The following is an 18,957-nucleotide window of genomic DNA, read 5'->3' as shown; positions in this document are numbered from 1 at the left end:
GATGAAGATTGAGCAACCTTTTCAGTCTTGTCTCTTTGAATTTTAGATAAATTCTTTAATAACAAGTTGATCAAAATTGCCGAACACTATATATGTAACCATCTAACTCCCTCAAAGGACAAAGGGAAATATATATGTATATATACCCCAATTATATAAGTTATTCTTGAATTCATTTTTCTGGATTTAATAAACTGATTAATACGTGTTCATCTATAATCACGATGTATAATGCACAGCTAGCAATCTTGCGTTATTCTTGGGGGCAGGTGCTTACACAATAATATAGAATTAATTGGAAGTGATTTTCTTTGCATATATAAAAGTAGTTTGGCATTGTACTTGATGTTCAAGTGTCTTTCAAATTGGCTACCTGGTTTTGGTAGGATGATAAAAAAAATTATCCAAGTGGTCGAGCTTTTCTTCAAGAATGATCCAATGAGTACTTCAAATAAATAATGGTAATGGATTGTTCAAAAGCAAAATTATGTTGAAGTAACTAGATTATACTGATGATACTAATAAAATAAATGCTTTTCATACTATGTGTAATTATGTTAAAACATCTCTGACAGGATAGGTTCAAGAGTTGTTTTGAATTGTTTGAAACAACGTTTTTACTAGAGTTATAACATGTTTTGAATTATTTCATTCATAAAAATTTAATAATAAAACAGTATTGAAGTAATAAATGCTATTATGAATAATAACTAAATTTAATTTTAAATTAAAAATACATATAAATTTGGAATAAAATTAAAGTTTGTTAAATCTTTAATGCAAGAGTTATAATTAGAATAATAAGTTAAAACTTGAGTCTTATAAAACAAATTTCTTGAGCATGTTGATATAACATAAAACTTAAAACACTAAATTAAAAAAATAAAAATATATATATTTAAAAATTAAAATATAAACAAAAGTTTATTAAAACACTAGTCTAAAACTCTTATATTTTTAAACAAAAAACTATAAAAATATATTAAAAATGATGAATAATATATAGTAAAATTCATATGAAGAAAATAAAACGTTATTATATGGTTGTTGCATTCGAAATATCCTAAAGAATAACGTGGCACAATAACAATCAGAACATTTATTAAAACATCTTATATTGTTACTTGTATTTAAGTAGATGCAATTATTCACAAAGAGAGGTTAAGTTATTATCCTAAGTAGAAAAAAGTTACCTGTATCGAAGCAAAATATCCAAATTGTTTAGAAGATTAAATTGAAAGTTAATTCTACTTTTACTTTAAATTAATAATAATAATAATAATAATAATAATATTGTATTTTATTATCATTATAGTATGATTATATTATATTATTGTTTATATATATAAAGGTATTTTTTTATATATTTTTTTCAATTTTATCCTTCAAATACATATTTTTTTAATTAAAATAATTATTTTATTTTTAAGTATCGTTTTTTTAAATTCAATCGTTTTTTAAATTTGATCTTTAAAATTTGTTAATTTTTTTAATTATAAAACTACCTACAAAATAAATAAAAACTATTTATAATAAAGTTACAAAAACTATTTTAATTTTATAACAACAATAATAATAATAATTTTATTATATTTTATTATCATAAAAAATATTTTTTCACTAGTAATATAATAAAGAAGATACATTTTCTATAACTTCTTTGTATTGTTTTTGAATTAGACTATTTATCCCATTCATAAATAATTTCATCATTTATAAAAATACAGCACAATCTCTATTTAAAAGTTATAGTATAATCTTAACCTATGCAAATGTTGTATAATTAAAAAAGGTGAATACTATTCTCTCACACTATTGAATATTTTATTTCTCTACATAATTTTTTGTTATCATTTCTAAGACATAATTCTTTCAAACCCTTCTTACAAGATTATTGTGGTGTTAGTATATATTTAATGAGTGAATTATTATTTAAATATTTAAATTATTTTTACTAATATTGAAAGAATATATCTATTAATAAATATAATGAATTTAGGTAATAATAAAAAAATATTTATATGGAAATAATTCACATACATGAAGTTAAATAAAAGAAATTTAAGAAAAAAGTTTTTCTACTTTAAATACTCTTACTTAAAAGTTTCCTAACTTAAAGTTTTCATACTCGATTACAAAAATTATATATTTTATTAAAGGTTTTTTAAAATTAAAAGAACAAAACTGCGTCATTTTATTCTAGTAAAATGCAAACACTCACTGACAACAATAATAATGTGATAAAATAAAATTGTTTTCTCTGTGGTTCAGCTCCAATTATATTCAGCAAAATTCATTCCAAAATGAATAGGAAATGACCCAAATATGTTGGTTGAGAGAAAGTTGGACTCTGTAATATGTTTTGATAACAAATTACACTACTTCTGTAAAAACAAAAAAAAAACAAAAATTGAACATCAGTGTGAATTAGTACTAGGAAAACATAAAGTCGAAACAAATAAATAATCCACTAAAATCAACTTGTTTATATGTTAAAACTAATTTTTACACAGATTAAATTGTAAATTTTATTTCATATTAACTTTTCCGAAATTTAATTTTTAATTTATATAAAAATTAATTTTAACTTTAGAAAAAACTTATTTTATTTTATTTTTCTATTTCTCTTAAACATTTTTATGAAAAAGTTTGCCAAAAACACTCTAAATATAATACAAAATTTTAAAAAGGCTACCAGTGACAAATAAATAAATAACGAACTCTCTAATACAGTATAAATAGACACTGACTATGAAAACATTACAAATAAAAATAAGATATAATCCAAATTTGAGACAAACTAAATAAGGAAATAAGTGGATGAAGAGATATTCCTCAATTTTAAAGTGATGGAAATTCTAAACCATTTAGTGATGTTGAAGTGCCACCATAACATAAGGCTTAATAAAAAAAACCTGTAAATAGTAATTCGTTAAACTTGTGGTTGGATAAACAATTTCACAGATTTAAAATATTAAAATTTATTGAACTTGATTTGATTTAATATTTAATATTTTTATTTTTTTTAATCTTTTATTTTGATGAGACAATTCAAGTTTACTGAATTTTATTTTTTTATTTAGATAAAATATTTTAATTATTATTAAATTAAAAAATATTTAAATATCAAACAATTGTTAATAATTTAAAAATTATTTTTAATATTGGTTATGTTTTTAGTCAATATTGGTTTATAATATTTTTTTAATTGATATTCACAAAGTTTTTCCTTTATGTTAACCACAATTATTTATAAGTTTATACTGATCTAGATTTATTTTACAACGTTGATGTTGTAGTTTATTTTGCCAACTTTTGAATCAATGTCGGTTGAAGAATTTCTTGATCAACATTACCAAGAAAACAAACTTAGTTAATCTTGTCTGAAACTTTTCTTAGTTAACAATTGAAAAAAATCATCCTAATAATTTAATCTTTCAATTAATATTTAGCAGAAGAGTTAAACTCAATTTCTTTTACCATCTCTTCCAAACTAACCTTGTATCTCTAAATTATTAATGAAAAATTAAACCTATAATCTCTCTCATCCTTCTTTCCAACTATCCTTCTATAAATTAGCAGGTCTCACCATATGCAAGCAATAATGCATAATTTATAAAGATGGCACATGTCAAAGGTTTTTTTTTGTTTCATGTCAACTCTGATCTTTTGCTAAATTACATTTTTTTGGAACAAGTTAAGAAAGTTATACGATGGGCCGGAGACACAAAATAAAGAAGATCAAGTGGTCAATAGATTTGACAGGATATAGATATAATAGTATAGTATTAGTTATAATATTTATCTTATTACGGCTTTAGTGGTAGCTTTTAGGGTATTTTCCAGTAGATATAGCTTCCTACTAAAGTTGTACTGACACTAGGCAATCTACCACTAGTTTTTGTGTGTTTCTTGGGTGAAGCTCTACTGTTTCAAGATCATCAATAGACACCGAGTGTAAAGCATTTGCTTGTTGGTAGAGAAGTTGTGTGGCTCCAACGTCTCTCACTTTGAGTTTCCATTTCATCTATCATTATTTAATATTACAACCAATCAATTATTCATTTGACTTCAAACACATCCACACTGGCATTCACTTCGTAAGAGAATTAGTCCAATTAGTTCATGTCAAATCTGCCCATCAGAATATTGATTTGTTATCTAAGTCAGTCATTAACTGCTGCTCATTTTCAGACCTTACTTTTCAAACCATCCTTTGTCTTTACTTTCGACCTTGAGGGGTATTACAACTAATACTACTAACAATTAGTTAGTAAGTTACCCAGCCATGTGCTAGTTAAACATTGAAATTAGTTTAAGTTTAAGATACTAAACTTTTCACTGGATATATTCGCCTCTTTAGTAAAAACAATTAGATGACTCCCTTTTTCTCAGAACAATGTTTTCAAAGTTCAATTATCCATAAGATAAAATAATTTGTAAAAAAGTGGCGTAAAAGTTATTTCAAATACCTGAATTAATGAGGTAAATGTTTGGTACAAATTCAGTACCCACTAGTTGCATTCAATTAAGTCATTCAGATCAGATAATCTAATATACGTTTCTTGGAAAATTGTGGTCACCAACCACGATATACATACGACACGACAGAAACTAACTCTAAGAACCTGGCTAAATGACTTCTCCAAGCTCCACTCAGACTACAACGAGAATTCAAACCAAAAAAAAAGAAAGTCATCGTTCAACCCGAAACTAGAGTATTCATAAATGGTGACAGGTCAAGACCAGGTTTAGCTGCTAGAGATCATTGTAGTTTTATTCAATTCCCAACTGAATTGCCCATCAGAAACATAGTAAAGTTGGTAAGTAAATAACATAACACGAGTTTCTGGAACGCACTACTCTGGATTCATATCATAAATTTGGACATAGTGAAGTTCTTACCATGTCTAATTTAGTCAAACATAAAGGGAAAGGCATAACTGAACTGTTCCGTGTCAAATGATAAACTTAAATGAATTAGTCCTTGGAGTCTTTTGGCTAGTTAATGTATTAGCCGTGGGAGAGTTATTGGTAGTTAGTTAATGGATTAGTCATTTATAGTCGTTTATAGTCATTTTGTCTATTTTGATATGTAAGTTTATAAATTGTATTGTTGATTGCATGAATGAAACAACAACAATAAGGTGAATCCAGTTTCTTTACAAGAGAGGTTTGTTGTCTACAGTTCCGTGTCAAATGATAATCTTAAGCCAAAAAGGCATTGGCATATCCTTAGAAACCAAAACTAAGTTCATCGAACAATTATAGGCCACCAAAACAAAAACCTTGTAGTTATGGATAAGGTAGTGACACTTAGAAGCACCTCAATCAGTAAATGAACGAGTGTGTACAACACAGCACACAAAAAATTCGCCACAGATGTAATGACCGCTAAATGCAGTAAAACAGTAAGATCAAACGAATCAATATGCATTGCAGTTTTGTAAACCAACATTCCTGTGCTACAGGTTGCTGGTAATTAAGAAAAGAAAAATGATTCATAGACACCAAAAAGGTTCATTAACACTTAATATACACTTAGAGAGAGAACAAAAATGATAGGTTTATAGGTTATATGATTTGATAAGAAGAGAGAGGTAGAAGAAAAATCAAGTGTGTGATAGGTGTAGATGAAATCAAGGTGTATGTGTATCATTGCTAGAAAAGAAAATGAGACCAGATTTTCTCTGTCCTTTCCTTCAATTTAGCTGCCAACAACAAAAAGAATAATCTCGTTCAATGAATCTCATGACATCATTGAGTTTTGTAAGAAATCAAATTCTCTTTGATAAAATTCTTTGATTAATTTACCAAAGCACCTTATTGTTGATAGATAACTGATACCTCGGTCGAAACAAAATGGAAACTGCAGCATTTAGCCAATGATAAAGATATGGACAATACTACCGAAATTTGCCCCAAATGTTTTATGTTGATTGATGACTACTCACTCAATGATTTCAACACTATAAGAGATAATGTCATTTGGTGAACCTGACCAATGACACCAACAAGGCAGTTTCCCAAAGACCAAATGTTGTTTGTATATTTTTGTGCACATAATCTGCCCAACAGAATGCGCACCATTTGATTTTGAAACAAAAAGGAAAGGATAGAAAGGGGATTATAATGAGGATTGTGCAAGAAGCTTTGACGTGTATGTAACAATAACATCTAACGAAGATAGCACAATTATACAGATATTCTCAAGCAACATTTTTCCAATGGTTTCTCATCCGCACCAAATTCTTTGTCAGAGTCGAAGACCAACTGATCAAAAGAAATAATAGAGCAAAATCTAAATGACGCGAGCCGTGCACAGTACCTTAAAAATTCTCAGGACTGTCATCCAATTGTTTCTCGTCTTCTATGTCCACCTCCAAAATCTCCTGAAACCAATGCATTAAAAGGGCAAAAGTTACGTAACTCTTTAGCTTTGCACTGTAATAGTTTACTTAAGTGGTTATTTTGGCGTTTTAGGAAACAAACATAAGAGACTGACAGGAATCCTCTGTTTGAGATAATTGGCGATTCTGGCTACGACCGTGGAACGCTTGTGCCAAAAGCGACCCCTAAGGCTAAGCTTCACAAAAGGTCCATCTAAGTCAGCTAGTTCAACCACTCCTGAAATTGGTTGCTCCATTACAGTTATCAACAAACCAGAAACTACCATGTAACAGTCAAATAATGCTTACCTTACCTGTCATACCAACAGAGGTGTCAAAGATTTGACCCAGCTCCAGTCGAGCGTCCTCCAAAGCCTGTCTCACGTTGTCTTCTGTGAGGTCAAGCGGCGGTGGAACGGGAAGAGCCGCTGATAGAGGTTTCAAGATCCTCCTTGCTTTGCCACGTCCCATCGATTGAAGGTTTGTTTTGGATGGAGGATTTGGGGCATGGAAATTGGTGGCGGTGCATACCATTCCTGATGAGAGGTTGAGAGAGCTTACATTGCGGTTACGGACGTGAAAGACACAACACAGGCCCTTCTGTAATAAGGACATACTCCTTCAATCTCCGTTTCTTCTTTTCCTGAATTTCTACCTCAAATTCAATTGCCTGAATTTCTAACTTCAGGATAATGCAACACAGTGAAGTGGGTGAATATCATCGGATATGGATGATATTCATATGCTAAAAAAAAGACATCTTTTGACATTGCCTGGGACCCTTTTTTTTATTAAGAAAAAATATTCCTTAATTAAGAAATATATTTGCAAATTTTGCAATGAAAAATATTTTTAAAATTAATTTTATTTTTTCGAAATTACAAAAAGTATTACTGTATTCTAAAAAGGTTTTTCATATTTTTTTTTGACAGAAAAAAAACATTGTTTCCTCAAAAGTTCTCACAAGTCCAACCAATGGGCTGAGTTTGTGTCAATGGCCAATGGCAGTAATGGTTTTGCTTTCACAACTGAAGCATGTATAGCAGTTTGAATAAACATTCGTTAATAGTATTGTTGATATCTAGCAGATGAAAATGTGCATTATTTATTTATTAAATTGACGATGTAAAGTATTGTTTACTTTTTCATCTGGAAATGAACTACGGCTTTAATACACTTATAATCCACTCCCTTGTCCTGTGTTTTCTAGCCATTGCTAAATTTCATCCCTGCAGTCCGTAAAACCGAATGCTAATTTTTGGTACTTTGGAAAGGAGCAAGTTGGCAAAGACATACAAGCATTACAGGTAAAGTTACCTAGTAAAACATTCATTTTATCTAAGATCAGTGTCATTAACTCAGAATTATAATCGTTTCGAATTGAATTATGATAAGTTAATTTGATTTTATTAAAACTGATTACATGGATAACCTGCTAATGTCTATGAAAACCCATGCGAACTCTTCCATTGCATTTCTTTTCTCTTTTATCTACCGTTGCGGTGAGTATATTACTGATACAGAGCCAAGCAACCTAAAGCTTATGGGTGAAATATAGAGTTTCTATTATTATATAAGATCAGAATTCTCTCAATACTTTTAGCACCCACTTCACCATGTTAAGGAGTCAACTATAAGAGAGAAAGAATGGAGATCTCGATATGAATACTGGTATATTTATAACCAAAAACCAACAACACGTAAGTGTTATCAAGATCCGTAGTTTATGATATTTTTGTTGGCGTTACAAGTCTTCATATAAATTCCTCCTCCCTAAATAGCAGAGAAGTACTCTTTGCTAAGTTTAGGGTCTGGTTTCATGGACTTCTCACCAGGCTTCCACCCAGCTGGGCAAACTTCATCTGGGTTCTCCTGCACATACTGCAAGGCCTGCAAGACCAATGCACATAAATGGATGCAAAGACTAAATATAAATGACAGATGTGTGGAAGAAACAAAAAAAGTTGGAGATACACTAAACTATTGTCAATCCTGGTCTTGTCCTGATTTTTCGTATAAATAATTACCTGGAGTGTTCTCTTTGTCTCATCAACACTTCTACCAATGGCAAGGTTGTTAATGGTAGAATGCTGAATAACCCCTTCCTTGTCAATAATGAACAATCCTCTCAATGCAATCCCCTAAATCATTGGAAAAAATTAGAATTGTTGTGAAAAGTGCTAAAAAGGTTTAATGAAAAAAGCAATAGTTTCACAGCCAACATTTCAACACTTGACACAAAAAGCTAAAGGTATTTGCCTAGACAGCATCCTACAATTCTTTCCAGGGAATTTGAAACTAGAGCACAAAATACATTCGGGTAAGATGAATAGCCATCATTTAAAAATACCTGATCGGGAATGAGAACACCAAAAGATTTCGAGATGGATTTGGTGATATCAGAAATCAAAGGATAATTCAAGTCGCCAAGACCACCCGACTTTCTGTCAGTTTGAACCCATGCAAGGTGTGAAAACTACAATGATAACAACAGCACCACTAATCAAGAAGAAGCAAACTTAAGAAGTGCCTATGGATAAGGCTACAAAAAGATAATTGTGAATTTAGAAAAAGGAAGAGTAATAGATCACAATATATAAAGCTGTCTGTTTTCTTGGACATGCCGCATGAACAAGTGGGAATATTGCATCCCACTCCACTATGTCACACATCCTTCACAAATATTGAGAATAACAATACATCTGTAAATCAAGAAAAAGACATTCCAATTATCAAGGTTCGAATGAACTCATTGTCCAATATCTGACTTTCCATTATTTATGAAGTAATTTCGTCTAACAATACTCTCCCATGCGTCTTAATTCATTGTATTATGTTTCAGAGAAAAAAAAAATTGCGGAATTCTCATAGTTTTACAGATTATGCTAAGAACTCTCAGTCATAGCTTCTTCCTGTAGATATGGTAAGTAGGCAAAGTCATTGCACACCTTTCACTTTCTCAGTAGCTTGTATACATCCAAGAAGCGTGTCATTTCAAGAATAGAGAAAAGAATAACAACAAACAAAGCCTTTCTCTCCAACTGGTACCGTCACTTAAATGGATTTAAAAATTCCATAGAAAAACGTACTCGGGGAAAAATTATACAAGAGCAAAAATCTGAGGAAACAGTTAAAAAAAAAGGTCAAAACAAACTCACCACACTGTCAACTGAAACACCCAAAATCTCTGTGTTTAGTTCCTCAAACTCTGGATGCCGATCACTGAAGGCAGTGATTTCTGTACACAAGTAATATTACAGTTAAAAAGGAGACAACTAAGCACCCACAACAATCTCAATCAGGAAGTCTACTAACCTGTCGGACAAACGAATGTGAAATCCAATGGGTAGAAAAAGAGGATAACATATTTTTTCCCAATATATTCAGATAGTTTGACCTGACAAGACAGTGTTTCATTCAACATAATTTGTAATCAAAAGATTTACCAATCAGTATTGAATCAAAAATACCTTGATAAACTCCTGATCAAAAACAGCCTCTGCTTCAAAGTCCGGTGCTACGTTCCCAACCAATGGAAGTTCACTCTTTCAAAATAAGCAAAAATAAATAAATAAATAAATAAATTGTTTCAGAGGCCCGGCCAGAGAAATATTACACTGTAAAGAATTTTATTTTTCAGCTTCATCAAGGAAGTTACAGCGGTCAAGATTTACAGAAAAAGACTCTCCCACACACGAACAGAAATTCCAATACACAAACTCACAACCTTTAAGAAGGAAGAGTGTAGAATTACCATATTATTTAAACACTGTTCACCTAATTAGAAATTACAATGAATTTGTGCTACATTGTACAACATGTAACATATCTATGAACTAATATGTTCAGAAATGCAGCTAACAGAAACAGAACCTTCACAATCACCGACGTAGTACGTGTCAAAAGTTCAGTCACAACGGTGTATAAGATTAGCAGGTGAGCGAAACTAGTGAGACCTCAAACTAAATGGTTGGAGATGAAAGCGTACATTGACAGGAAGAGAGAAAAATGCACAAAAATAGAGACCAACGGGAAACAAGCAAACAAGCAGGTAACAGTAAAATCAACAGAAACATAAAAAAGAAACAAATTATTGCAGCGCAATGTAAGTGTTTCGAGGGGTAAAGGAGAGTAAGAAGGAGAAAAGAAGTACCGAAGCTCTGGCAACGAAGGTTTTGAGAGCGGGAGATGAAGGATTGAGAGAAGTGCGTAAAGGTTTGAAAAGGGAATTGGAAGAATAGGGGAAGGAGAGAGAAGAAAATGAAGAAGAAGAGAATTTGGGAGAGAAGAGAATGTTAGGATTTGAGGAGATGAGAGAAGCAGAGGGAGCCAAAGAAGCCATGGGAGAGTGAGTTGTGTGAGGCAGAGGAAGTAAGATAGAAAAGAATGGACGACCAAGAAAGCCGTATCTATCCAATAATAACCTAACAATTCTGATTCATTTTATAGTGGGAAATGGTACTTTTACATTCAATTTCTTTTCGTTTACATGACATTGTTTTTTTATTATTTTACACTTTCATTTTTTTTTCTCTTTACAAATAGAGAAATTTACTTTTTTTTTCATAGCTATTATATATTTTACACGATGATAAACAAGATTTATCATTAGTATTATATTAAAGTAAATGAAATTCTTTTATACAAAAGCAATAAAATTATACTTATGATACTTAGTTAAAAAATAAAAATAACTATATAAAAAATATCAAAACATTATTTTACATGATAAAAATAAATAAATAAAATTATTAAAAAGAAGTAATAATAATTAAATGTATGTCTTAAAAATAATTTACACTTTTAAATGAAATTATATAAAGAAAAATAAATCTATAATTAATATGTAAAAAATTTCTAAATATCAAACAATAATAAAAATTGTTTTAGTAAAAACAATAAAAGAAAAATTAAGTATAAGAGAATGAAAAAGATAAATTTTGTATATTACGAAATAAAGGAAGGATTTATGCTATTTAACACTTAAATTGATAGTTAAACATTTTTATGAAAAAATAAATAATAAATAAAAATATTAAAAAATATTTAAATATTTAAATATAAGATATAAAATTATCAATATTTTAATAATTTAATTCAAAGATGAAAATGAAAATAAGAATAAATATTTAAACGAAAATGGAAATAAATATATACATAAACATATTCATCTACATATCCAATTAAAAAACCGAATATTATTTATATCCATTCAATACCAAAATTTTTCACCAAAATGGAAATGGATTGACTCAATTATATTTTCAGTTGAATTAAATTTAAATTTCCTTTTAATAAACACTTATTTTATGTAATAATTTATTATTATTAAGAATATACTTTTCAATGTGTCACAGTTAATCAGTTAATAAATAATAATTTATTATCTTCATTAAAATTAGTATTTACAAGTTTAATAAATAACCGATTAATTAGAATAATAGATCATATTATGCGATACAAAAAAATATACTTTACGTAATTAATTGTATTGGTTGAGATTAATTTACAAGTTTAATAAATAACCGATTAATTAGAATAATAGATCATATTACCCGATATAAAAAATATACTTTAAGTAATTAATTGTTAATAATTAATTATATTGGTTGAAATTAATTTACATAAAGAACATATGTCAATAAGATTGGCGTATCATTTCGTATTATATATATTTTAATATTTTGTTCTGAACCATCAAAATTATCTATATTCGGTTTAAAATTAACTACGTAAAGCCTAAAATACATTATAAATAGAAGTCATACCATTTCTCATTTTTTTAAACATAAATCATTCATTTGTATATAAATTAACAGTATGAATATCCTTTTAGTGAAAATTATAGAAAAAGAAGAAACTTATCTTACTTTAATTTTCATTTAAACGAAAATCATAGTAAAAGGGAAAACTTATCTCATTCACATTTGTACTCAAGTAAAAATATCACAAAACTTAAATCCACAACTACAAAATTATCTAAAATGCAACAAAATTCAGCTTATGAGTATTAATCAATTCAACATAAATTGTTTTTGCATGTGATATCATTTCCAACTCAAATTCTAAACTAAACTCACATATTAATTCGTTCATAATTTTCCTAACTTATCAAATCCATCAATTTATATTCCAATATCAACACGAAACTAATAATTGAATCTCACAAATCTAATTTCATAATTTATTACATCAAGTCTATTACCAATGTATATATATCTTCACTTCACATACCAAAACATTCAATTTAATAATATAATATTATGGTATTTTTAACTTTCACATATGTATATCATTAACCAAACCATTTATTTATATACATCAATCAAACATATAAAAGTTACAAATTTCCCTCTATATCCACTATCAATACCCACTGAATTCTTCTATTTTCGACTTATACCAACAAGTAAAAACCATTTTTATTAAAACAAATATATTAACTCTCTTTACTTCTTTTCAAAAAGTTTCATATTCTAAGTTAAGAAGGTCTTAACTTATTTTAAGAATACTTATAAACTACCAAATATTAATATAATCAATTCAAATTTCGCTTACAATAACTTTGTGTCATGTACACGATATAAGAAAACTTAGACACAAGAGAGAAAACATATACTTACTTAAAGTAGAATCTAATTAAATTTTATTATTGTTGGGATTTTCGAGGAAGGATAATGGAGAAATTCGGCAGAGATCAATAAGTTTATATGAGAACTTTTTTTAAAAAAATTAAACAATAAATTTATGAATAATTTTATTTATATATTAGTTATCTTATTTATTTTATCGAATGTAAGACTATTAAATTTTTTTTCTTAAGTGTGAATTTCTTTATATCGGAATACCTCTTTATCAAATCATAGTATCTCAACGGTGTTCATTCCTTTGCACCATTATGTGATACATTTTTTTCAAATAGGAGATTGATGATTCTTTGCTTACTCTTTACTATACTCGTTTGAGTCATTACGAGACGAACCAAATTCTGACACCACTGTTAAGATTTTTGAAAAAAAAATACCGAGAAAGTTCGACACCAATGAATGGTAAACAAGTATATATAAGAGATTAAATCATTACTTTCGACCCAAAATATAAAGGTATTTAGGTTATGAATTATTTTAGTTATATACAATCATCTTCCTCGCTTTTACAAGACAACTTCCAAGTCATTAAAATATAAATAATAAAGTCAAGAAATCTTTAAAATGGAACTAGAGAAAATCTAAAAAAAATAAAATATTAATGAGATAATAAAATTTATAAAATGTGATTTTAAACTCTTAAAATACTAATTTATATATTAAACTTACTTTAACTTTTATTCTTTTTAAAATATTTTTACTGAATTTGAAAACGTTGTTTTCAGTCACCATTTAAGCTTTGACGCATTTTATTTATAAATAACGACCACCTAATATCAACCAGAAGAATCTTTTTCTTTGTTGTGATTTTAATTTTGAGATATATGTCATTTTGTTCTCTATTAGTAATAATACTTCTTTTTAGTTTTAAAAAAATGGTGTATAAAATGTACAATATATTATTAAATTATCTTAATAAAACATATTTTTCGTATTTGAAATATTCAGTACATAAAACTTACCTTATGTGTGAAAAATAAATAAAATATAATGCGCGCGGCTAAACATTTTTTTACAAAAGTAAATAGGAAGTTTGGACTAATGTCCTATCACAATTTCAAAAGCAAGTCATTACAGATAGAAAAAAAAATATACAAGTATTAAAATATAAGGAAGAAAGGTGTTAAGGTTAAATGGCCAGTAAAACAAAAATATAATGATACAACCAACTCAAAATTGGTAAATTTCAAAATAAAATAATTATTAAAAGAAGTATATCATACTGTTGTTGAGTAATTGAATTTCAATATGCTTTTGTCTCCAACCCTTCTTATTCTGATATTATTAGAATAACAACATTTATTATAGAGCATATATAATTGTAATGCGAAATATGATAACTAACATATTATTACAACTATATAAAATATAAGTAAGAAGTGTTCCACTTAAAAGAAAATTATGATACAGTGATCTTTAGAAATTGATTTCAAAACCATAATAAACTTCACCATTCGAAGGGAATACTCATGCCAAATAAAGCCAACCCATTGAATGGAAGACTCATACTTTTGAACGGGGAAATCCCATAATAAAGACTACAAAATCAAGACACTTTTTGCTCCATACATCATAAACCGACGTAATGGTCAAAATTGATACATAATAAAATCATTGAATTGTATGCCTTTATATAATCATGAAACAGACCCTGTCCATCAAAACTTTATAAACTTGCGTTGCATAATACAGATTACCATTGATTGATAAAGATGAGCAATTGATAGCCTTAAACTGTCATCCTCCCTAAATAGCAGAGAAGTACTCTTTGCTAAGTTTAGGGTCTGGTTTCATGGACTTCTCACCAGGCTTCCACCCAGCTGGGCAAACTTCATCTGGGTTCTCCTGCACATACTGCAAGGCCTGCAAGACCAATGCAAATAAATGGATGCAAAGACTTTATATAAATGACAGATGTGTGGAAGAAACAAATAAAAAGTTGGAGATACACTAAAAAATTGTCAATCCTGGTCTTGTCCTGATTAGTCGTGTAAATAATTACCTGGAGTGTTCTCTTTGTCTCATCAACACTTCTACCAATGGCCAGGTTGTTAATGGTAGAATGCTGGATAACCCCTTCCTTGTCAATAATGAACAATCCTCTCAATGCAATCCCCTAAATCATTGGAAAAAATTAGAATTGTTGTGAAAAGTGCTAAAAAGGTTTAATGAAAAAAGCAATAGTTTCACGGCCAACATTTCAACACTTTACACAAAAAACTAAAGGTATTTACCTAAACAGCATCCTACAATTCTTTCCAGGGAATTTGAAACTAGAGCACACAATACATTCGGGTAAGGTGAATATCCATCATTTAAAAATACCTGATCGGGAATGAGAACACCATAAGATTTCGAGATAGATTTGGTGACATCAGAAATCAAAGGATACTTCAGGTCGCCAAGACCACCCGACTTTCTATCAGTTTGAACCCATGCAAGGTGTGAAAACTACAATGATAACAACAGCACCACTAATCAAGAAGAAGCAAACTTAAGAAGTGCCTATTGATAAGGCTACAAAAAGATAATTGTGCATTTAGAAAAGGAATAGTAATAGATCACAGCATATAAAGCTGTCTGTTTTCTTGGGCATGCTTCATGAACAAGTGGGAATATTGCGTCCCACTCCACAATGTCACACATCCTTCACAAATATTGAGAATAACATTACATCTGTAGGTCAAGAAAAAGACATTTTAATTATCAAGGTTCGAATGATTCATTGTCCAAGATTTGACTTTTCATTATCTATGAAGTAATTTCCTCCTACAGTTCTCTCCTATACGTCCTAATTCTTTGCACTAAGTTTCGTAGAAAATAAAAATGCAGAATTCATACAGTTTTGCCAACTATGCTAACAACTCAGTCATATAATAGCTTCTTCCTGACAGATAAATCATTACAACCTTAAACTATGTGGCAAGTGGGCCAAGTCATCGCACACCTTTCATTTCCTCAAAAGCTTGTATAGAGCCAAGAAGCAAGTCATTTCAAGAATTGAGAAAAGTATAACAACAAACAAAGTCTTTTTCCCCAGTTGGTACCGTCAGTTACATGGATCAAACAATGCCTCGGAAAAAGTACGGGAGAAAATTATACAAGAGCTAGAATCTGACGAAAGAGCTAAAAAAGGGGCCAAAACAAACTCACCACACTGTCAACTGAAACACCCAAAATCTCTGTGTTTAGTTCCTCAAACTCTGCATGCCGGTCACTGAAGGCGGTGATTTCTGTACACAAGTAATATTACAGTTAAAACAGAAGAAAACACAGGATCCACATCAACCTCAATCGGAAGTCTACTAACCTGTCGGGCAAACGAATGTGAAATCCAATGGGTAGAAAAAGAGGATAACATATTTTTTCCCAATATATTCAGATAGTTTGACCTGACAAGACAGTGTTTTATTCAACATAATTTGTAATCACAAAATTTACCAATCAGCATTGTATCATAAATACCTTGATGAACTCCTGATCAAAAACAGCCTCTGCTTCAAAATCCGGTGCTGTGTTCCCAACTAACGGAAGTTCACTCTTTCAAAATAAGCAAACAGAAAAGGATAAATAAATTGCTCCAAAGGCCAGGCCAGAGAAATATTACACACTAAAAAACTGAGTTTTCAGCTTCATCAAGGAAGTTACAGCTGTCATGGTTTGCAGAAAAAGATTCTCCCACACACGAACAGAAATTCCAATACAAAACTCACAACCTTGAAGGAGGAAGAGTGTAGAATTACCATATTATTCTAAAACATTGTTCGACTATTTACAAATTACAATGAATTTGTGTACACTGGACTACATGTAACATATCTATGAACTAATATGCTCAGAAATGCAGAAGCAGAAACATAACCTTCACAATCACCGACTACACAGTTCAGTCACAAAGGTGTATAAATTCGCAGGTGAGCGAAACGAGCTAGGACCCCAAACTAGAGAGTTGGACATGAAAAATGCCAACAAGAAAAATGCACAAAAATAAATGGCAACATGAAAACAAGCATGTAACAGTAAAATCAACAGAAAGATAAAAAAATGGGGAAATTATTGCAGCGAAATGTAAGAATTTGTGGGGGGAAGTAGAGTAAGTGGAAGGCGAAAAGAAGTACCGAAGCCCTGGCAACGAGGGGTTTGAGAGCGGGAGATGAAGGATTAAGAGAAGTGCGTAAAGGTTTGAAAATGGAATTGGAGGAATTGGGGAAGGAGAGGGAAGAAAAGGAAGAAGAAGAAGGGAATTTGGGAGAGAAGAGAATGTTAGGGTTTGAGGAGATGAGAGAAGCAGAAGGTGCGGAGGAAGCCATGGGAGAGTGAGGCAGAGAAGGTAAGATAGAAAAGAATGGACGACGGAGAAAGCAGTATCTATCCAATTATGACTTACCAAATCAGATTCATTTTATATGCTACTCCCACCTACCCGCTGCCCATCATATTTTTACTGCCTTCAAATTTTCCTTCAATTTAATTAAAAAGTCTTCGTCTCTTATTTCTGGGTTATAAGGGTAAGACTATATTCTTACTCGGGTTTATATTTATTTAAATATTTAAAAATAAACAAATATAAAGGAAATATGATGATATGAAAAGCTTAATATAAACGAATATATGTTTTCTTTCTCCAATATCAAATAATAATGAAGAGATTATAATTATATGCTATATGAACAACTTAATTTATTTGAACATTAATTGCTATATGAAGTGTGTATGTCAATAAATTTAAGAAAATTACTTTTGGGCCCAAACTCGTATTCATGACAAATTTTTTTAATAGTGTTCGTTTTATGTCTATAATTGTTTTGCATAGTGTAATTGATGTGTCAAAACTTGACAAAAAATAGAGTTTATGATAAAAAAAATTGTAATTTAATTAAGTTACTTGTTGTCTTTCTTAAAAATGCTAATATGGAATTTTTCTTTTCATTAGAGGTTTGAGACAAATTTATGCTCTTTTAAATTAGTCAATAAAGTATATTTTTAAAACTTAATAATATATGTAAGATCCGGATAAAATAAAATAAAAATTTATTTTCTAATATTAAATAATTATTTTGGGTGTGTCATCGGGGTTGGAAGTGTTAAGAAGAGAAATAAGAAATTATCTAATATTATTTTTATTATTTAAATTTCGAAACTGATTATAGTAGAATTTAAATTTAATTCTTTATGTTATTATTCCATCAAAACTGATTTGGTGTAGTGGAAGTATGATGTTTCCGTGGCCTGTGATCAAACCTTACTCACACTCTATAGTTTCCTTTTACTTATTTCCTTCTCTCAAATGCTTTTCATTTTTTTATGTATTAATTATATGTTTAAGAGAGAGAAATCACATGTTGATAATATTGGTACACCTTTTATAACCATTTGGTTGGGTTGCATGACCCGCTTTTGTAGTTATCCTTCCCTCTATATATCTCTCCCTTTTTCTGTACTCAGTGAATCAATCAATCAATAATATTTTCTTTTTCTCTGGCTTATCTTGTCTCTCTCTTCTCCTCCTTTAAACCTTCTTCTCTCTACCGTGCTGTGAATCTATGATGGTATCAGAAGTTATTTCTGCTGCTCTCTGATTTCTCTGTTTTCTACCATCTTGTTCTTGTTTCTTTCCTCTCCTTGAATGGCTACCCCTGAAGCCAATACCCTAACCCACGATTCTACACATTCATATCTTTATCTTCACCCCAATGAAAACCCCGCCATATCCCTTGTCTCACCCGTACTCAACAATACAAACTATCATTCATGGAACAGATCCTTCGTTACGGCTCTTTCTGCCAAGAACAAGGTGGAATTCGTTCTTGGATCCGCGCCTCAACCTGCACAAACTGATGCTACGTTTCAAGCTTGGTTCCGCTGCAATAGTATGGTGGTTTCTTGGCTGTTACACTCGGTATCTCCCTCCATCCGTGAGA

General features: G+C 29.9%; 3 protein-coding genes across 4 annotated transcripts; all 3 read right to left on the bottom strand.

The window, feature by feature from the left end:
* Positions 1 to 4,533: 4,533 nt before the first annotated feature.
* On the bottom strand, positions 4,534 to 7,136 carry LOC108328068 (uncharacterized). 2 transcript variants are annotated; one of them, XM_017561857.2, is made up of 3 exons: positions 6,704 to 7,136; positions 6,493 to 6,627; positions 4,534 to 6,392 (listed from the first exon to the last, which is right to left on the bottom strand). In XM_017561857.2, coding segments are annotated over exons 1-3 (438 nt in total). In that variant the 5' UTR covers positions 7,005 to 7,136; the 3' UTR covers positions 4,534 to 6,390. The 2 variants fall into 2 exon arrangements, with proteins under 2 accessions (XP_017417346.1, XP_017417342.1); XM_017561853.2 differs by having other exon boundaries at positions 6,506 to 6,627; positions 6,704 to 7,132.
* Positions 7,137 to 8,045: 909 nt separating this feature from the next.
* Positions 8,046 to 10,812, bottom strand: LOC108327736 (2-Cys peroxiredoxin BAS1, chloroplastic). The gene is made up of 7 exons (XM_017561428.2): positions 10,543 to 10,812; positions 9,860 to 9,934; positions 9,705 to 9,786; positions 9,548 to 9,627; positions 8,740 to 8,865; positions 8,417 to 8,530; positions 8,046 to 8,279 (listed from the first exon to the last, which is right to left on the bottom strand). Exons 1-7 carry the CDS (start codon positions 10,729 to 10,731, stop codon positions 8,163 to 8,165), a joined length of 783 nt encoding a protein of 260 aa, XP_017416917.1. The 5' UTR covers positions 10,732 to 10,812; the 3' UTR covers positions 8,046 to 8,162.
* Positions 10,813 to 14,526: 3,714 nt separating this feature from the next.
* On the bottom strand, positions 14,527 to 17,422 carry LOC108326915 (2-Cys peroxiredoxin BAS1, chloroplastic). The gene is made up of 7 exons (XM_017560523.2): positions 17,155 to 17,422; positions 16,502 to 16,576; positions 16,347 to 16,428; positions 16,190 to 16,269; positions 15,362 to 15,487; positions 15,039 to 15,152; positions 14,527 to 14,899 (listed from the first exon to the last, which is right to left on the bottom strand). Exons 1-7 carry the CDS (start codon positions 17,344 to 17,346, stop codon positions 14,783 to 14,785), a joined length of 786 nt encoding a protein of 261 aa, XP_017416012.1. The 5' UTR covers positions 17,347 to 17,422; the 3' UTR covers positions 14,527 to 14,782.
* Between the last annotated feature and the right edge of the window lie 1,535 nt (positions 17,423 to 18,957).

This window comes from Vigna angularis, chromosome 2, assembly GCF_016808095.1.
Source record: "Vigna angularis cultivar LongXiaoDou No.4 chromosome 2, ASM1680809v1, whole genome shotgun sequence".
Taxonomy (NCBI): domain Eukaryota; kingdom Viridiplantae; phylum Streptophyta; class Magnoliopsida; order Fabales; family Fabaceae; genus Vigna; species Vigna angularis.
The sequence above is the reverse complement of the archived record's forward strand: the minus strand, read 5'-3'. Positions and strand labels throughout refer to the sequence as shown.

Bases quoted from the DNA above. Each gene is read 5' to 3' on its own strand.
- LOC108328068 (XM_017561853.2), bottom strand. From the start codon at position 7,004: ATGTCCTTATTACAGAAGGGCCTGTGTTGTGTCTTTCACGTCCGTAAC. The intron at 6,628-6,703 runs GTAAGGTAAGCA...AACCAATTTCAG, and splicing joins CACCTCTGTTGGTATGACAG to GAGTGGTTGAACTAGCTGAC. The intron at 6,393-6,505 runs GTCAGTCTCTTA...CATTGGTTTCAG, and splicing joins ATCTCAAACAGAGGATTCCT to GAGATTTTGGAGGTGGACAT.
- LOC108326915 (XM_017560523.2), bottom strand. From the start codon at position 17,346: ATGGCTTCCTCCGCACCTTCTGCTTCTCTCATCTCCTCAAACCCTAAC. The intron at 16,577-17,154 runs GTACTTCTTTTC...TTATTTTGAAAG, and splicing joins CCCTCGTTGCCAGGGCTTCG to AGTGAACTTCCGTTAGTTGG. The intron at 15,488-16,189 runs GTGAGTTTGTTT...TTATCATTGTAG, and splicing joins GTGTTTCAGTTGACAGTGTG to TTTTCACACCTTGCATGGGT.
- LOC108327736 (XM_017561428.2), bottom strand. From the start codon at position 10,731: ATGGCTTCTTTGGCTCCCTCTGCTTCTCTCATCTCCTCAAATCCTAAC. The intron at 9,628-9,704 runs GTTAGTAGACTT...ACTTGTGTACAG, and splicing joins CACATTCGTTTGTCCGACAG to AAATCACTGCCTTCAGTGAT. The intron at 8,866-9,547 runs GTGAGTTTGTTT...TTATCATTGTAG, and splicing joins GTGTTTCAGTTGACAGTGTG to TTTTCACACCTTGCATGGGT.